Source organism: Bos indicus x Bos taurus, chromosome 21 (genome assembly GCF_003369695.1).
Source record: "Bos indicus x Bos taurus breed Angus x Brahman F1 hybrid chromosome 21, Bos_hybrid_MaternalHap_v2.0, whole genome shotgun sequence".
Taxonomy (NCBI): Eukaryota; Metazoa; Chordata; class Mammalia; order Artiodactyla; family Bovidae; genus Bos; species Bos indicus x Bos taurus.
In genome coordinates, this window is record NC_040096.1 from 55,245,067 (window position 1) to 55,264,148 (window position 19,082).

At 47.5% G+C, this 19,082-nt stretch overlaps 1 protein-coding gene across 13 annotated transcripts in view; it reads right to left on the minus strand.

Moving 5' to 3' along the window:
* PPIP5K1 (diphosphoinositol pentakisphosphate kinase 1) overlaps positions 1-19,082 on the minus strand; it is a 40,127-nt gene that overhangs the window by 13,547 nt on the left and 7,498 nt on the right. For 5 of the 13 annotated variants that reach the window (XM_027520912.1, XM_027520905.1, XM_027520906.1 and 2 more), the window contains 23 exons: positions 18,887-18,972; positions 18,430-18,584; positions 18,196-18,297; positions 17,571-17,732; positions 17,303-17,424; positions 16,021-16,122; positions 15,713-15,799; positions 15,516-15,591; positions 15,291-15,400; positions 15,122-15,204; positions 14,605-14,736; positions 14,311-14,432; positions 13,848-14,030; positions 11,954-12,095; positions 11,540-11,763; positions 11,101-11,228; positions 10,777-10,891; positions 10,501-10,608; positions 9,758-9,874; positions 9,438-9,602; positions 6,397-6,487; positions 3,408-3,533; positions 2,636-2,698 (listed from right to left, as the gene is read on the minus strand). In XM_027520912.1, coding sequence (XP_027376713.1) covers positions 2,636-2,698; positions 3,408-3,533; positions 6,397-6,487; positions 9,438-9,602; positions 9,758-9,874; positions 10,501-10,608; positions 10,777-10,891; positions 11,101-11,228; positions 11,540-11,763; positions 11,954-12,095; positions 13,848-14,030; positions 14,311-14,432; positions 14,605-14,736; positions 15,122-15,204; positions 15,291-15,400; positions 15,516-15,591; positions 15,713-15,799; positions 16,021-16,122; positions 17,303-17,424; positions 17,571-17,732; positions 18,196-18,297; positions 18,430-18,584; positions 18,887-18,972 — 2,801 coding nt within the window. Of the gene's footprint in view, positions 1-2,635; positions 2,699-3,407; positions 3,534-6,396; positions 6,488-9,437; positions 9,603-9,757; positions 9,875-10,500; positions 10,609-10,776; positions 10,892-11,100; positions 11,229-11,539; positions 11,764-11,953; positions 12,096-13,847; positions 14,031-14,310; positions 14,433-14,604; positions 14,737-15,121; positions 15,205-15,290; positions 15,401-15,515; positions 15,592-15,712; positions 15,800-16,020; positions 16,123-17,302; positions 17,425-17,570; positions 17,774-18,195; positions 18,298-18,429; positions 18,585-18,886; positions 18,973-19,082 lie in introns of those variants that run through there. The other 8 variants (XM_027520913.1, XM_027520908.1, XM_027520914.1 and 5 more) reach the window with 6 other exon arrangements.

The following is a 19,082-nucleotide window of genomic DNA, read 5'->3' on the forward strand; positions in this document are numbered from 1 at the left end:
GCAAACCAGGTGACCTTTAAAACAGCATGTAAAAAAATGGAATCAATATGTGAAAATGCCAATACTGATTAATCATCCTTCACTCTTGTTCAAATACAGCCTTTAAAAAGGTACAGGGTCTTATAAACTGATGATAGGATCTACAGAAAGTAGGATCAAGGATGCTGAGAACAACTGCTCACAACTCCCAGACCAGAGGTGGGTTCCACAGGGTGACCCATGTGACTATGGTTCCCAAGACCCTAGTTCGGATGTCAAGAGATTTCTGTATCCATGGTCACACAACTGTCTGGGTCCCTAGAAGAGAATGGGCTGGGCAGATCTGGTGGGCACACTGACGCTCTGGATGAGGGAGAGCCACAGTGTCTTTCCCACTATATTAGTTCACCTTGGTAAGTTCAGCGTGCAGTTTAGTAAGGGGCCATACTTCCATACTTGAGGCAGGCAGAGGATGTGACGGCAGCTTACCAGGAATACAGGCAGGGATGGGCGGAGGGATGTTCTCCTAACAAAGCAAGGAAGTAGCAGTGCCTGGCCTCCTTCTCAAAGCCAGGTCCAGTTTCTCCAGCTGCTATTTCAAAGCCACGCATCATGGCAAAGAGATGGTAATGATGGATGGTAGGTTGGCACACTGTTCTGAACTAAGCTGCTGCAAGCAATTGTGGACAGAGCATCCACTCTGTAATTGCTGGGTCGGTCCAGTCACATTTGGCCATGGGGTAAAGCCCTCATATTGTCTTGAGGGCCAAATTAAATCTAGATAATCTCAAGCAAGAGACATAAGAACTCCAAGTCTATTTCTCCTAGATCCCAGATTCTGGTTTCTCAGGCACTTTAGCCTTCAAGCTCAAGTGCAAGAACAAAGGCCAGCAGAACCCTGAAGATGCATGCAGGGTATTGGAGGGGATCTTGAAATTACTCTCCTGCATGGTAATTGTCCAGGTCTTTCTTCCTCTCCTGCTTTTGGTAGAATTAATTCTTCTTTTCTTCAATTGGTAAAGCTGCTAACCAAGGCTTCAGGAAACTAGAGATACATACAGAGGCTTAAGGATCTATTTGGGGGATTTGGATCTTTTCTCACAGATTACTTAGGCGAGTTGTGATTTAGCTCTGAGGTCAGGGGCCCAAGTTCCTAGTACTGTCTTCTGTACCCTCCCTAAGTAACAAGCCTCCAAGTCCAAATCCCAGGCGTAGTGTTGGTGCATGAGGTTATACTCTGGAGATGACTGTGGCATGAAGGCAGAAGAGCTTGAGGCTAACCACACAGTCAGGCCACTCGGAATGGGAAGACCCTGTCACAGGCACAAATGGGAGCAGAGGATGGGGGTAGGGTGTAAACTGAAAATGTATAGACTAGTCAGACTAGGGAGACCCCAGCAGTGCTGAGTGGAGAGGTATGGCCTGAACTGGCTGAGAGCCAGCAGCTGCCACTGGCTAAGGAGCAGGTGATCAGTACCTGGAGTTTCTTCCAGCCAGGAGGCCAGGCTAATTTCACCTCCCTCAGATAGTCTTAGCTCTTGAACAGAAGAAAATCATATCAAACAAAATTGGATTTACCTTGAAGATAAGATACAACTGCAGAGAGAAACTAAGGATACAAAGGATAAAGCAAAGGTGAAGTCCTGGGCTCCTCACCACATCCTACAAATGAGACCACAGCCCTTCAGTCTGGGTTTACACAGATCTCTAAACTCTCCCACCTTAGAGTGGGCAGACCCTGTTCTTCAGTATTCTTTTTTTTTTTTTTTTTCAGTATTCTTGAAATATGATTTATTCCTAAGCTCCCCCAGAATCCCCAGTAGATATCCTCCTCTTTACCTCCCCTTCTATGAGGCCACAGTGCTACAGAGAGGCTGGGGCAACATGGAAACCACGTGTAAACCCTCAAGGCACAATTCTTTTTCCTGAACCTACCACCTCCTACTCCTCTCTTTCTCTCTTTTATCCCATATCAATCTGGACTCCTGTTTTGTAGGCCCAGGCCCTAGATTAGTAGTAACATAAAGCAGATGTCAGGAGCACAAGAGCCACACAAAATACACACAATGGTGGGAGACAGGAATACAGAGATGGAACACAATATGCTCAAGACTAATGCCCTTTACGAGTAGGCTTGGGAACTGGGGACCACAGCATTGTTCCACAAGCAAATTAGTTGTCCACTCCAACAAAAGAACTGGTGAAAAAAATAGGAAGGTCAAAATTATATAAGCTGAGGAGTTGGGGAAAAAAAGAGAAAAGAAATGGGGATGATACAGGAAATACTACTCTCTTCCTAAGAAGGGAAACCATTATCATGTTTGTACAAAGCCTGGCAGTCATGTGATGGGAAAGGAAGAGGTGTAACTCGTTTTGGTGACAATGCTGAAAAAAAGTGACACAATGGCGATGAAGGTGACCACAGAAGTAAGACCTTGAGTTGCCCCAGGGATCGGGCAGCCAGGCTGCGGCTGAGGCTAAGGTCTGTCACAACAAGGAGTATACCCCAGAAGGGACAGTTAGTGAGTGGTTCATTCAGAGACAGCAGGGTGTCAACACAGTGGAGGGAGAGGGAAGTCAGTGTCAGAACTCAGAGGTTAAATGTCTGGCGGTGACATGGTGAGGAGGAATGACGTTGAGTCAGAAGCAAACGTACCGTTAGTCGGATGCTTTGCAAACGACACAGAAAATCGTTTTACGGCCGGGACAAACAAGAGCTCTGGGGAGAAAAGACATCACGGGGATTATACCCACCGCGGTCCCCGCCCTCTGCTCTGGAATTTGTTCACAACATACTCTGTTCTTCACTGTTAGTAACAATCTGCTCCCACCCCCCCCCCCCCCGTAGGTCCCTGTCTACTGTATTTCAATCTTTTCCTTTGGATAATCTCCTCTCAGGAATCCGTGTGTCATCTCTACCACAATAAGGCCCCACAAACAGCCCTAACCTCACCACCACATCCTCTTTTTGGTCATTCGGAAATAAAAACCTTTGCAGAAGCTCTCATCCCTTCCCCCGATCTCTTCCCAGGTTGTTTTTCCTGCCTTGGCTGAACAACGTCCCCATTCCTGACCTCCTACATTTTCAAGGTATCACTCATCCTTCCTGACCACGGGTCGCCCTTTTTGGTCCTTACCCCTAAAGGCCAGAATCCAGGAAAGAATACGAAGGTGGGGTAAACTGATGCGGCAGGGCTGTATGTGGGAGATTATGAAGGGATAAGCATAAATAAGTAGTATTCATATGGCGAGAGGGAATGCAAATGGAGGGGTGGTGGGGGTCCTGGTTCTTTCTCCCCTCGATAACTGATGCAGGAAACTCATAATGCCAGTGTCAGTGCCATTTAAGCATGAATTGTTCTTGAGCTGTGTCTTTGCTGGCAGACGCATGAAGAAAATTGTTGCCCTCCCCAAACCCACCCACATACCATCTCGGTGCTTCAGACTGGCGGGTGGAAGCTTTTTGCCTTGGCTGCGGGCGTAGTCCTGAAGATTCGGGGCGCTGGAGGAGCCACCCAGCACTGTCGTGCTGAACAGCCCCGTGCACTGTGAGCCTGCAAGGCCGGGAGTGCATTAGTAGCCACGCAAAGCTGCAATTACCGCACAGAAGTACACACGACTTCACATGACAACATCAGGACACACATACACATAATCATTCAGAGCCACCACCCAGTGGCCACCTCTCACAACCACAGACAGCTATCACTACGGTCCATAGCCACGCTGGGCAAGCAGAGTGAGGAGTCTCCCGAAAGTCTGCTTGACGGATACAAGAGGCCACTACGAATACAGGGTTAGTCATATTAGGGGCGTCAAAGAGCTACTCAAGAGGGATAAACTGTGCTCTCTAGGTGGCTCCCAGGAATGTTCGAAGAACAGGTGGATTCCTCTTGCTCTCCCTAGACATAATTCAGTGCTCCTTATGCTCAAAATAGGGTTAGAAGAACCCAGAGATCGAGTCCCTTATATGTGTGAAAGGAAAGAACTTTGATTGGAACTAGAGACCAAGTTTTGAGTAGTCAACTCAAATACCAAGTTCTCATAAGTTCCAATTCCCCCTGTTTTTCATCCAACATTCCCTCCCTTCTGTTCTCCTTTAGCCTTTTTACCTTTCCCAAGAAAGTATGAGACTCACTAAATTTTTAAAGCTGGCATGGATTTAAAGATTGTCCAGTTCAACCTCTTGATTTTAGAGATGAAGAAACTGAGATTCAAAAAGGATGTCATTTGCTCAAGGTCATACAGTTTGTTTAGAGCTAAGCTGGACTATAATCCGGGTCTCCTAACTCTTAGGATCAACTGTATTGTTAGAAAGGAAATAATGATTTTTTTTTCATTGGGAAGAAACATAGCATTGTTTCTGAAGTGAAAATAGACACAGATTGAAAGGCATGTGAGGGCTCAGGTGATTTATGTAGAACATGCCTACTAACCGCTGAGCATCCTACTCAGGAAAACCTGATGAGCAGAAAAACAGCAAAACTCACATGCTTTTTCTGCTCTTGAAAGTTGTCTTGTAAGTCTTATGCTCATTGCCAGATGCTCACAATGTAAGTTCAAAGAAAGCAAAGAGACCTCTTGCCAATAAGAGGAGTAAACAAAACTTGAAAAATCCCTGAAGCAAGTAAATCAAGTGAGTCATGTCTCAAATCAAGAGTAGGGTTGGGCCCCTCCATGGTCCCCTCTCCTACCTACTACAGCCCACAAAGAGACAATGGGCAGGAGGAAACAAGATTAACATCGCAATTTGTGGGATCTTCTCCTCCACTTCTAGATCCATCTTAGCCAAGACCCCGGGTTTGGCATGGGAACTTGACATTCATATGGCAAATGGACAGAGGGAGAGGAGGTCAGTTTCCTTTGAGCCCATAGAGAAGGGATTTGCTTTCAGGGGCCCCAACACTTCAGGGTCATCACAGATATCAACAAGTTCAGATGGCTAATAACTTCCGCCCTGGAACCGTGCACCATTCCTCTATGTGGCATATTCTCCTACATTTCACGTGCAAACCACCTCTAGGATAGAGCTCAAGAGAGAGACAAGGATTGCTAAATGTCTGCTTTTCTTCAGAGAAGCTGAAGCTGGCTGGCTCTATCCCAGACCACCCCCAGGCTTTGTTCTACATTCACTTCCTCCACTGGGGGATTTTTCTGGTGTAGTCCTGCCAGTGCTGTACTGCTCAGCGTTGGATCATCTCAGCGGGTAGTCTGTACCTTAGCACCACCATCTGTCCACCGCACTCAGATCTCTGCGCTGTTCTTGACAGCACTGCCTCTTAACTGGGCCAGACATACCCATCCTCTTTCCCAGCCTACCTGAAACCCAGTCTTTTCTGGGGCTTCTGGGGGAAAGAATTCCATAGCACAGATCTAGACACTAGTCATTTGTTTTTCATGCACCAAACCATCTACTTCTTTCTAGGGCTCCAGAAGACAATCTACTCCCATACAATTAGCCTGGAAAGTTCCCCCAAACCCTTCTTCTCCTTGCTGGTCCAAATGCTGGCCATTTGGGGGCCAGGAAATTAGGTGCCAAAGAGAAAAGTAACAGAAAAATGAAAGCAGCACAATGGGACAAGATAGAAAAAACAGAGTCTAGACCCCACAACATGTGTCTAACTGCCAGGTCTGGGTCCTGGCTCACGGGCACTGTCCAAAGATAGCCCCTCCCAAGGACCACTCCCCACTCCCGAAGAATACAATACCCTCTTAGGCTTGGTCCTTCCTGTAGTCTGTGTTCTTAGGAAAGGTTGAATGATGTTCTCCACCCCTCTCCAGGAATCAAAAAAATCAAGAGACATTCCCTCAAAGTCCTGAGAGAAGCCTCTGCCACTACACCAGTCTCAGATTTGTCCCTCAATTTTCAGGAAGGAAGGAAAAAAAATTACAGGATTAGGAGATGATGAAGGGGAGGGCGTGGAGGTAGGAGGGGCCAGAGCAGGGATGTAATAAACACAGGTCTCAAAGGAAGACATAGCGCAAGTTTTCCAAATGAGGAACATGACCCCTATTGAGGTGGGGGTTGGGGGAGGGGGCTCACAAGTACATCTGTTTATAGCTTTGTCTCTGATGACTCTGAATGGTCACTGTCTCTATGGACCCTTAATGTCTGGGCTAGACTAAAGGGACAGATAAGGAATAAGAAGTGAAGCCAGAAAAATGCCCTCAGTCAAAGAAATGGGGGTTGGTGTAGAAAACCAAAATACAAACACCATCCTGGAATGGAGACAATCACCTGGGGTCAAACTTCACATCTGAATATGGTTTCTCCCACTACATCCTCCCCAGCCCCATCCAACAACTCCACCAACTAGAGGACCCGAACTCCCATGACTACGGTTTCCCACAATAAAACTCTAAAGAACAGACAGACACCCCTTCCCAACAATGGTCAGAGATGCTGGAAAGCCATACCTAGGCCGCTCTGCTTCATCTCTGTCGGTGGCCGTGAAGATGAGAAGAGTCGGTGCCCACCAGGCCTCGAGGAGGAGGTCTCAGAAAGCACCTGGGGAAAGAAGACTGTGTGAACACTGAGACACTTCAGCGGAGAAGTCTAAACCCAGGCCCTGAGTTCCTGCCCCTGTGAAACCAAGCAATGTCATAAAGTTTAAGAACCAGAGTACTTCTGTGGGAAAGAAGAATACAAAGTCTAAGAATGCGTTTTACAGAGGAAACTGCCCAGGGAACCCTTCTATACTAGAAAGTACTTCTGTTTCCAAGATGCCTGTCCCTGCAGCCCTCCAATCCCAAATCTGAGAAACCATTAGTCAACCATTCTCAGTTCTCAGCAGGGCACGGTTCCTTCATCTTTATATCCTTCCGCAGAACTCAGAAAGCCCATCACAATAGCTCAGCCACAGTAAGAAGTAAAGCCCGCCCATGCCCACTTCTTTCCACGGGACAGTTGTGGTTACAGCAACCATACTTAGTTTCTTTCTTTAAAAAAAAAAAAAAACTTATTTGGCTTCACTGGGTCTTAGTTGCATCGTGCTAGGTCTTCAGTCTTCATTGCAGCATGTGGGATCTACTTCTGTGACCAGGGATTGAACTCTAGCCCCCTGTACTGGAAGCATGCAGTCTTAGCCACTGGACCATAAGAAGTCCCCATACTTAGTTTCTTATTTGAACCAGAAGCCCTCCCCTCCACTCCTAGAGACATGAAATGAATTTCCAAAAAGCCTACAAGAGTTCAGTCACACAACCCCCAGCACACACCCTCCTCAGCAGCGTTCTGAGTCCCTAAGTCCCAGAAGGCAAAGACAAGGGCAATCAAGGAAGACGAGGTACACAGGGACACATGTCCGCAGGAGGCCAAGTGCATGGTGGACACAGCCCGGGACTGTAGGCTGATGGTGGGGGAAGGCCAGGGGAGGTCCCCTGACCTCTGGTGGTGCCCTCCCCTCAAGGGGATTAGGTCCAGGCTCCCCGTGCACTCAATGTTCATGACCTGCAATCAGGCCGAGTGGAAAACCGGCCATGCCTCCTCACACCCCAGGCTCTCCAAAGCCTTAATGTCCACTGGGCAGAGACAGTTGTAGGGCCAGAGAGGACGATCACCTAGGGCATGGCTGCTATGAAGGTCACAGGTTTTTAAATTCTAAACCAGTCCAAACACATAAGAGAAGAAGGGACGAAGAGAAGGGTCATAGTTGATAAGAAAAAGACTACTGATGCCTATATTTATAAAACAAGGAGAGGAACTATTACTATGAAAAGGCTGCATGAACAAGCAGCAGAGAGAAGATTTTATTGCAAAGCTGAGGAGCATATCTTGGGCAACCATCAGCCTGAAGAGCCATGGTACAAGAAGAACCAGTAACTGAGAGATAGAAATCTGATGACAACAGGAAGCTTCCTGTAAGCCTGAAAGAAAGAAATCAGTTTCATCAGGTTGGGAAGATAACACACTGGGAGCTCTGCTTTGCCTGTGTCTCTTGACTGCTTAAATCAGAAGAAAAGGGGGTCCAGCACAACAGTGCCAGAGGGGCTGACGTGAATGGAGAAGACACTGGATGTGGAGGAGAAGTCTATTACTTGACAATTATATGTCATTCTGTCCAAGTGGTCTACCCACATGAGTCGGCAGGGTTCTAATGTACTGTGGATACTAAGTTAACATATCTTAAGGAGTGAATGATACATACCCCACCTAAAGAAATTGAGTATTCATGACCTCAAATCCACCTTAATGTAATCAGAAAGAAAAAGATGAGTCTAGGACAGAGGCTGTAGTTTGTCTTCTCCAAAATCTGAACCATGAACCTTTGGCTGAACCTATGTAAGCTAATCATAGATTCTTCTGACATACTTCAAAATGGAAAGGCCAGTTCCTCTAAGACAGATAACTGGTACCAAACCAAGTGAACAGATTCATCTGTCAAAGCAGGACCCACACCAGTCATGGTCCTGAGACAGGGCTAAATCATGGGGTCAAAGAGTGTCAATGAGCCAAAGAAGGAAAGGATCTCTCCAGGAAGAAAAGACCAAAACTTTGGTTTTTACCCCAGGATAAAATGTAAGATTTACAAAAATCCTTTCCTCTAGGCTAGAACCAGAGCTAGACACAAACTCCAAGCACAGCAGAACACAGGCCCAGGTTGATAAACCTCATCCAAACAAAGGGGAGACAGACAGAACTCCAGGCTTGATTCCCTTTCTGGAATGAGAGTATAGATAACTCTAAAGGGGTTAAATGAAAGTGTCATTTTTAGTAAAGTGATATTTACTACTATCAGAGCCATAATATTTACCCAAGACAGCAAGAAGATGGAGAGGGCTTGGCCTTTAATCAACTGGGGGGAATTGGGGGCAGGAGGAGAAGGGGACGACAGAGGATGAGATGGCTGGATGGCATCACTGACTCGATGGACGTGAGTCTGAGTGAACTCCGGGAGTTGGTGATGGACAGGGAGGCCTGGCGTGCTGCGATTCATGGGGTCGCAAAGAGTCAGACACGACTGAGCGACTGATCTGATCTGATCTGATTGTCCTCATTGCCAACTGTTTACTGAACATCTATATGATGATGAGTATTACTTGTATTCATATATTACAGATGAAAAAAATTGAGGCTTGGAGAAGCTGCCTGTCCAAGGTCACACAGCATCTATCAAAAGAGATTTTAGTCCAGAGTTCATGCTGTTTCTATTACATTCTCTTCATTTTCTTTTAAAGAACTGCCTTTTCAAATGCATCCAGAGGCCTCCTCCTCAATCTCATCTCTTGAAGTCCTTGTCTCTCAGATGGCCCTCACCAGCATCTCAGAAGGAGCCTCCAGCTTAAAGGAGCTTTATGGGGAGACCAGCTGTGAAAGTGACATTAAGGGTTACATATACATCAGGGGCAGGAGGACTCTGCTTAAGGTCCCGAGAATTCCACTGAAGGGATTCAGAGATTCACAGATATTGTCCCATGTGCATTTCTACTACTTCCTTCTCCCAGGCCCCTCCCATTACCTCCATGGAGCCGGCTTTGCGGTTACGAATGAGGGGTGATCTCTTTGGGAGGCCGGGGCCCTCAGAGGGCAGAGGCGAGGTCTGCAATGCTCTGTCTGGTTCATCTGATGCCTTCCCAGGGCACAGGTCCTCCACGCTGCCTTGGTCTGCTTTCCTCTCCTCATTCTACCCAACAGCAGGCACAGAAGGGAGAGGTGTTAATGGCCTCCAGCCTCCTACTCCAGTCTCTCCAATCCTTTCAACTTCCCTGTACTGTTTCCGAGTTTCCCACCACTTGGTTCCTAAATCCTCCCGTCCCAAATCCCAGCACTCTGACCCACCTCAGAAGAGGCTGGACGGAATCCACAGCCAGTGGGGGCACTGCCTTCTTCCTCGACACCTTTCACTCCAGGGCTGAAGTGCAATTCAACATGGAACCGCTCCTCCGACAAGGGATCCTACGGGGCATCACCAGAGGAAGGGGAAGTTAGCGAAGCTGAGTATGGTGGTGGAAGACCAGGCAGGGACGATGGAGAAACTCAAGAGGTCACATCCTCCTAGGGAGGGCTGAGGTTTCAGTGTCTCACCCTCCTCTACAGTAACAGCTCCCCACAGTCTAGTCTCATGGGATCCTCATGTCCTCACCTCCACGTGACTTTCCAACTTCCAGTTCTACAATGGAAGTAGAATGGGGAATCCCCCCCAACCATCTCCTACAGGAATTCAGCTTTGCTACAGTACACACAGCAGCACATTTAAAGGTATCTTTGGGGAGCCAGGTGAATAAGGTATATGTGTAACTGTTTGAGAGGAGAAACATTATTTTTTCTCATTATAACACCGTTCAAATTCCATGCCCTCCCTAATGTCAGAGCTCTGTTCTCTGGTATCTCTCTGACTCAACATCAACCCAGACCATGTCTTTCATTCCAGGGGGAACCTCCTGGACACGCTCTGCGTGCTGCACTTAGACACCACACGTAACTGGATTCCACAGATTCTAAGGATAAGAAAGTTTTCCCCTAAAAGGGGATGGAGGAGAAAGAAGGGGCCCCCTCCTCATCCTGCCCTGTTAGCTCCTCACCCGGGTGTTGTCCTCATAGAGCATGATGACAATCTGGGTCATGTAGTTGAGCTCTGAGATGGCACTGAGATATGCCAAAGCTCGCTGCCACTGTGTATCCTTGGTTTCCTGCCAAATGCGAGAAGAGGTGGGCCAGTGCCCAAGGACGAGGGCATCAGCAAATGGGCAGGGAGACATGGAAACTAGAGGAAGCTTGCAGTGAAAAAAATGAGGAGGAGAGTAAAAGAACGCTGGGACAGGAAGCTCATAGGCTGAGGGAAAAAGGAAGATCCTTACATCCAGAAGTCCCCCATAGCGGAAGACACTCAGTAGGGAGTGCACGTGGCTCTCACTGGTGAAGTAGAGACGTGTTCGAACATGGCGGCCTGGAGAGAGCACCCCTCGGGAGTACCTGAGACAACAGCCAGGTCACTCACACTGTCAGCCCATTGTCTTCCCGGCCCACCACAAACTCCCTCCTCCCGCCTCAAAGCCTCTCTCCTTTCCATCCCAGAACCCCCTTCCATTCTCGGTTCCCCAAGCGGTCCCGGCCTGGGTTCCTCCAGAGCTCCCTGACATGCCCCCTCCCTCCATCCAGCACCCCGCCCAGCCCTCCCTCACAGGGGATGCAGCTTGTTGACAGACTCATCCTCGTGGGTTCTCTGCAGGTCAAGCAGTATCTTCCGCAACAGTGGGAGACAGAAGCCCACGGCAATTTCCAGTTTCTCCTCCCGGCTGATCCCATATTCCTAGGGGCCACAGGCCAGGAATAAGCATCTCGACAAATCTCTTTTTCCTCTCACCTCATACTCCCAGGCCCAAGGTCATGCTTGTCTTCACCTCGGGTCTCGGGCTTCTTCCCAGTTCACCACATTCCTCCTCCCTAGGTTTCTCCCCAGTTAGCCTCTTCGGCTTCCTCAGAGCCAGTATTGTAGCAACTCAACTAATCCCTTCTCTAGCTTCTATCCCCTGGTCCCCACCGCATGCCTCCTTTCTGCCTTTTCTCTCCTTCCTGCCCAGTGCCCCTGGCCCCAGACTCGATCCCTTCCGTGAGACACACCTGGGGAATGACTACATCAGCCAGCGCCTTAGAGAGACGGAGCAGCTCTGCTGTGCCTTGAAGTCCCAGACTCCCATTGTGCTGTACATCATACTTGACACAGTCGTAGATGTCAGGGATCTTACTGATGTCATAGCGCCCACTCTTCTGCCGGAAGTCACGCTCCAGCTTGCTCCAACGCTGCAGCATCAGCTCTAGTGTCTCGCTGTGGTAGAGCTGCAGGTCTGGAAGGCGGACAGACAGTCAGAGAGAACCAGAGGCTTTACCTCTAACCGAAGGCCCTGGCACACCTGAAGCAGAGCTAGAGAGATGAGGATGACTTGTCTCAGACACGTAGGAGAGGGCACACGGTGGCCTGAGGAACCCATCCATACCCAAAACCCTGAAAAGGAAGACAGCAGTGTTCGAACTCACCTACAGACTTGGGGTCCTGCATCCGTTCCCGGATCTGGTGAGTGAGGTTTTCAATCAGGTCAAATACTTGATCACAGACCTTCACAGGATTCTGGATAACAGCCATGGAGCTGAGGAGGGAAGTGCTTCCAGTGGGAGCCAGCTGTGGAGAACAGAGACATGGAGAGCAAGACAGACTCAGTGCCAACTGCCCAGGCTCCTGTGCGCTCATCACAGAAACTGCCAGCAAACCGGCTCTGTCTGTCAGCTCGCTCCCCCAAGCATTCCCAGGCTTCTGGGAACACTAGCAGTTCCAGTGAGGGGACTGGCCTAGCATACAGCTACCTGAGAATGGGTCATCTTAAACGTTTTGAAGTCCAAGGAAATAAAACAGATCTAGGTCTTCTTGGGGCTTCTAAAATACTCAGAGAAAATGCTGGGGAATAAAGATTCAATGCAAATCCCCACAGAATGTTTTCATGAGTGGATAATAGAAATGACATTATCTTATTCCTCTAAACAAGGTGCTAGCTTGAACCTAGAGCAGAGGTGCCGCCTCAGAACTAAGTCCAACTCAAGCATGTAGGATGGTCCCAGTCAATGAAGAACGGGGAGAGGGCGAGGAGACCGCAGGTGGAATGCACGCATTCTACCTCACTCCTCACAGGTTCCATTCTTGCTGGCCAAGGGTAGCAAGGCAAAAAGGAAAAGATGCCTTAGCATTTTTTGATTTGACATTGAACAATGACTTGGAAAATAAGGTAGCAAGGTCCTGCCCCTTTATCGAGGCCTGCTCAGAGAAGAACACAGAAAATGCTATTCTCTAGAACAGATCCTAAGCATCCGGGCAACTTTAAGAAAGACCCTGGAGAGAGGTCTCAGAAGAAGCTGAACCTGCCGCCACCTTGATCTTGGACTTCCAGCTTCCAGGACTGTGAGAAAATAAATATCTGTGGTTCAAGATAAAAAAAAAAAAAGAAAGACCCTAAGCAAGACCAGTTGAGCCTAGAATGGTGAGTGAGAAGATAAAAATGGTTTTTGTCTTAAGTTACTGAGTTTGGGGTGGTTTTTAATACAGCAGTAGACAAATTGAAAAATTCTTTTATTGAAAATCCTTGGGATCAGCTGTGTTTTGGAACTGAGAATTTTTTGGACTTTAAGAAGTTAATACAGAGCATATGCCATATGTTAGATAATACCTCCAGCAGGGCCTAGGTCATAACCAAACACTGTTCTATTTCTGCAGCAAAATGTATATGATTATTTTACACAAGATGGGATAAACAGGGATTAGAAAGAGTCTTATCATGTTGGATTTTGCTGCCAAAGGAGTATCTTCTTTTTAAATTTATTTATTTTTGGCTGCGCTGGGTCTCTGTTGCTGGGCTTTCTCTAGTTGTGGTGAGCAGGGGCAACTCTCTGGTTGTGATGCATGGGCTTCTCACCGCGGTGGCTTCTACTGTCTCAGAGCACAGGCTCTAGGGCATGCGGGCTTTAATAGCCGCAGCGCTCAGGCTCAGTGGTTGCCGTTCCCTGACTCGAGAGCACGGGCTCAGCAGTAGTCACGCATGGATTTAGCGGCTCTGAGGCATATGGGATCTTCCTGGATCAGAGACTGAATCTGTGTTCCCTGCACTGGCAGGTGAATTCTTAACCAATGGACCACCAGACTTCCCTGCCAAATGAGTCTTGGTGGCAAGGTTATAAAAATCTTTCTGATTTTCAAAATTCTAGATGACAGATTGTGGACCCATACTTACCTCAAAGGGTGGGCAAGGATTAAATGACTGAATGTATGGAAAGCATGTGAAACAGTGCCTGGCACATCATAAGTACCATTACTGATGGCTATTATTTAAAATTCTAGGACTTTGGAAGTGGGGTGTATTAGGCACAAAAATAGGGACAGCCTGACCTGATTGTAATCCTCAGGGCCAAAGGGCGCATCCTGCTGCAGAATGTGATGTAGCCGAGCCTTCACACGGTGCTGGCAGCTGCTCAGGGAATCCCCATCGCTGTCCAAGAGCCCGTTCATGTTGGCACTCTTCACCATTTGTACCAAAATGGGTGTCAACTCCCCTTCTAGAGCCAGAAGGCCCTGGAGGGAAAGCACGAAGTCCATCAAGTTTCCCTTCTATTCCACTTCCCCTAGGCTTCGATAGTCCCAGAGATCAAATGGGAGCTGGCTTGGGGGAGCTGGGGTGCAGATCAAGGGACCCATCCCATTAAATATTCTCAGTAGCATAGGATGTAGTCATACACAAGCAGAAACTCCTCTGAGTTGGCACACAAATCCTCTGAAATTTCCTGACTAGTTCTCCAAACTGTGCTTCTCTACCTAATGGAAGCTGGGACTGTGGGAGAACTAGAGTGAGCACCTTAGCAAAGGCTGCGGCAGTCATCTGGACACGGCCCTCATCAGAGGCGTAAATCTTGAGATCGTGGCGGAAAGTGCTATGGAGACGAAGCAGCCCACAGCCAGGAAAGCCAGCATAGTCACCTGGGGGCAAAGGGAAGACCAGAAATGGACAGCTATGCACACCCAAGAATGCGCCTTTCCCCTTTAACCTCCCCAATACCTCTGTCCCTTTGTTTCCTCAACTTACTCTCTAATCATCGTATCTCAGCCCTGCTATGTATCTACACCTCCCCGGCCCCCGCCAGACACTCACCCTGTCCTCCAGGGTACATGCAGCGGAAAGCTCGCCCCAGTTCCTCAGCCTGAACACGGCCAGCCGGGGTCAGTTCTCCACCCCACTTCAGTACCAGCAAGAGGGATGGGGCCAGGGCCTCCCGCTGTGTATCTGCAGGAATAAGAGGGAGTGAACAGGTCTAGACCTAAGGAAAACAGTGTGTGCTTAGTCACTCAGTGGTGTCTGACTCTTGCAACCCCATGGACTGCAGCCCACTAGGCTCCTCTGTCCATGGGATTTCCCAGGCAAGAATACTGGAGTGGGTTGCCATTTCCTCCTCCAGGGGATCTTTTCGACGCAGGGATTGAACCAGCATTTCCTGCATTGCAGGCAGATTCTTTACTGTTGAGAAAGTGTGGAAGCACAAGGAAAACAGTGGGGACATCTAAATGCTAAGTCTTCTGAGGAGCCCAGAAAGGTGATTTGGGAGAGAGGTCATCTAAAGGTTCAAGAATAAAAGATGTGAGTAGTAAAGGAAAGAACTGTTATGCCTCACCTTGCCCCTCATTAGAAGCTTTTACTCCATGAGGGTAGTAAGTCAGCTGCACCTTCCGGTTGATGCCTGAGAAGTGACCGTACCTGCAGGATAAACTCACAGTTTGCTTTCTACCCCAGCGCCCAATTCTTATGGCTATTGACACCCTTTTTCCTATTCCCTTTCTCACATCTCCAGCACAGATTTTAACTGCTCCAATTTCCCCGTCTTCTCCTCGATCTCACCACCTGGTTCTTTCTCCAGTTCAGCCAATAGCAGCCGTGTGATGTCCAGCACCTCCTGGAGGAAATAATAGGGTGTCCACGCAGGAGGCCAAGTCCTGGCTGGCTAGGCTTTCATCCTGGCCTCTGTCTTTTCATAGCACTGCTCCTGCCAGCCAGATTCATCATCTTACCTGTAGCTGCTCTGGCCGCTTCAGTTTTAATTTCCCTGTCTTGTAACCACCATGTTTTTCGAATAGACTAAAAAATCTGAAGAAAGGAGGAGAAGCTTCAGTAAGGGCTGAGAAAGGCAAAAAACCTCTGGGAGGTGCCCCTCCCCATTTCCCTTACAAAAACCTATTTGTCTAGATTAGAACACTCGGCTTTTTACCTTGGGTGTGTCACCTCCATCTTCATCTTCTGCTTGGGTGTACGATCCCCATGACGAATGATTGCAATGACACAACGAAGTTCCATCCTAAGACAGGGAATGCTGTTAGAGACACTTCCCCATCCCACCCCACACCGCCACCCATTTCATCCTACTCGCCATGTCAAAGAACACAGGAAAGACTATCTGAGATGAGGAATACAGGTAGGCTCCACCGGTCAGATGGCACAGGGGCAGGAAGTGACCACTGGTCTGACTTAGATGTCTTAAGTGGTTACTCCAGATTTTTAATTTTTACTTTTGCTCACATAGTGCCAGAAGTGGTAGGGACAATGGGAATGTCCTCAGCCTCCATGGGGATGGACCACGGGATCTGGAACTGTGGGGCAAGCTCCCGCATTATGGTGTTCCTAGAAGGGGAAACATGAAGAACCCACGTGAATATGAATGAACCAGAGCTACACATCTGAATGAAGTTCAAAAAAACTAACAATATGTTAATATAAAATCTAAATACATGCAAAAAAAAATCCCTATATTTGTAATAAAGATTGTGTTTACCTCTGGGTGGGAGGGGAGGGGATGTTATTAGTAAGGGTTATGTAGGGGCTTCAATTCTATGTGCTTGCTTTTTTTGTTGTTGTTGCACCACACAGCTTGTACGATCTTAGTTCTGTGACCACGTATTGAACCTGGGCCCTCAGCAGTGAAAGTGCCAAGTCCTAACCACTGGGCTACCAGGGAATTCCCTCAACTATATTCTTAATATTTTATTTCTTAAGCTCAATGGTGAATATAGCGATACTCACCATAGCCATCATTCCTTAAACATTTTTTAATGTTTTACATATTAAAAAGTCAAGTTGAGAGACAGTGTTATGGTATGATCACATTTAGCACAATGAATGGTCTGTTTATATACAGAAGAAAAAGACATATTGTTATGTCTAAAACAGTTAACAGTAATTCCCTGTGGGGAGAGCCATGTTGGGAAGGCAAGAGAGTTGAGGAGCCCTTTCTCTACTTTCCTTTTTCACTTTTAAATCATTTTTACAGCATTTAAAGTACAGGCAGACCTCAGGGACATTGAGAGTTCAGTTCCAGACCACTGCAATACAGTGAATATCTCTATAAAGTGAGTCACAGGAGTTTTCTTGTTTGGCAGTGGATATGAAAGTTACCGTAGTCTAGTAAGTATGCAATAGTATTATGTATAAAAAAAAACAATATACATACATTAATTAAAAAATACTTTATTGCTAAAAAGTGCTAACCATTATCTGAGCCTTCAGCAAGTTCTAATCTTTTTGCAATAGTAACATCAAAGATCACTGATTGCAGATCACTATGACAAGCATAACAAGAAAAATACTGTGAGAATTGCCAAACTGTCACACAGAGACATGAAGTTAGGAAATGCTGTTAGAAAAATGGTGAAAATAGACTTGCTCAAAGGTTGCCACAAACCTTCAAAATGTAAAAAAACACAATACCTGCAAAGTTCAACAAAACAAGGTGTCTTTAAAGTAAAACTTTGCTATTCTCCTCTTTAAGCCCATTCTCCCCAGCCCAGACCACTGTGTCCCTTACCCTAGAATCTTGGCACAATCATCATAGTATTTCATTGAATTCTTGACAAAACTGAAGCCATTGACATCACACACAAAGGAGTGACCATTGGCACGGAGGAGATCAAAACCACAAACTGTTTGCTGCAAGGGGAAGAAGGGAAGATGAGAACAAGAGGGCCACGCTTCCTTCTCAGCTTCGCCCCACCAACCTCTCCCTCATGCCACAGCCCCTCCCCTGCACCCCTCCTGCTCCTGCACAACCTCCCTACCAAGGGGCCTCCCTTCACCTTAAAAGCTACGCAGACTTTCCTGGCCACCAGCTTTTCCATGGCGGTCAGCATGACTGGATATCGAATCTCTTTTCCCTCACTGTCTCGTTCAACCTTCCCATCCAAAGCTGGAGATTTTCTGGCTTCAGCATGGGCATAGTCTGGCCCCACTGTGTACACCTGCAGGTACATAGCATCACTGAGTATGCCCACAGCTCACCCTGTATATGAGAAGGCAATATGAGCGTCATGTCTGTAGGCTAGTTTCCCAGGAAACATAAACAAAACAAACAAATCCCCTGAGTATTAAGAACAAGAAGACTGACTTTTTTTTTTTTTTAACTGAGATGGAACTTCAGTATCATTATGAAAGTTTCTCCATGGGACTCTAAAACTATTGCCTAGTCCTTACTAAGAAATAACTTACCAACGTTATTCCATTTTTCACATTACCCTTGCCCTCACTCTGATAGTGACAATATAAATACCTACTTCCCCAATCCTTGTCTTCACCTGCATATGAAAGCCAATCCCATTCACACTTTATTTTCTATAACTGCTTCCCTACACTTCTACTTGCTTCACAAGCACCCCACCCCACTCAGACATTTATAACCTCTTAAATCCCCATATCCACCATAACCTTGACATCTGTGCCATCTGTTGGCATAAACTCCTCATAGATGTATGAGCCTGTCTTTCGGACGCTGCTCTCTGGAGAGTAAACACTGCTTCGGCTGCCAATCTTCAGGAGAAAAAGGAAGGGGAAGGAAAAAAAAAAGGTTGCCTCTAACTTGTCCCCAAGTCTTCCAGCTTCCCTTCCCACAACTTCATTCTTGCTCATCTACTTTTCTGCCTCCCCGGATATCTCCCACACCTTACGGAAGAGGCGCTGGCTTCCTCCTCCAGCTGAGCTGGGGTAGTAGATGTAAACGTTGTGGTCCTCTGCACTCACGGGCTTCTCCACAAAGGGCTTGGGGAAGACGGCTCCATTTACCTCCACCTGGTCTTCACCCTCTATCAGGTTGCACTCTGAAAGGTCGGTGTGTGGTCATTCCTAGGGCCCAAGAATGCTTCCAACTCCCAACTTCTCTGAGTTTTAATCTCCATCACCCTCAAATTTCTATGACCATACTTTAATAATAGATATGGTAACTAACATCTGTATACGAGGTCTCAGATTCTGTCCAAAGACCCATGGCTCTAGCTCTACCCGTAGTCCAGTAACCAAAGCCTCACAGAGACAGGCGGCACATAGCTGTCTCAAGAATGGAGAACTGGGCTCAGTCACAGAAAGCGGGGCAGCGTAGGACTGGACAAGGCCAGGTACTCACCCTCAGGCCGGGCAGGGTCACGGTTGAGCACAGCGTATCGAGGCAGGTCAATACCCTCCTCCTGCAGGATCCGGTACACCTCCCTCCTGTTACCCCCGAATAAATTAGCTGAGAGAGGTGGGGGCAGGTGACAAGGGGAGAGGCTAGGGATTTCATTCACTCAGGAATTGGGAGACACCCGTGTATAGAACTCAAG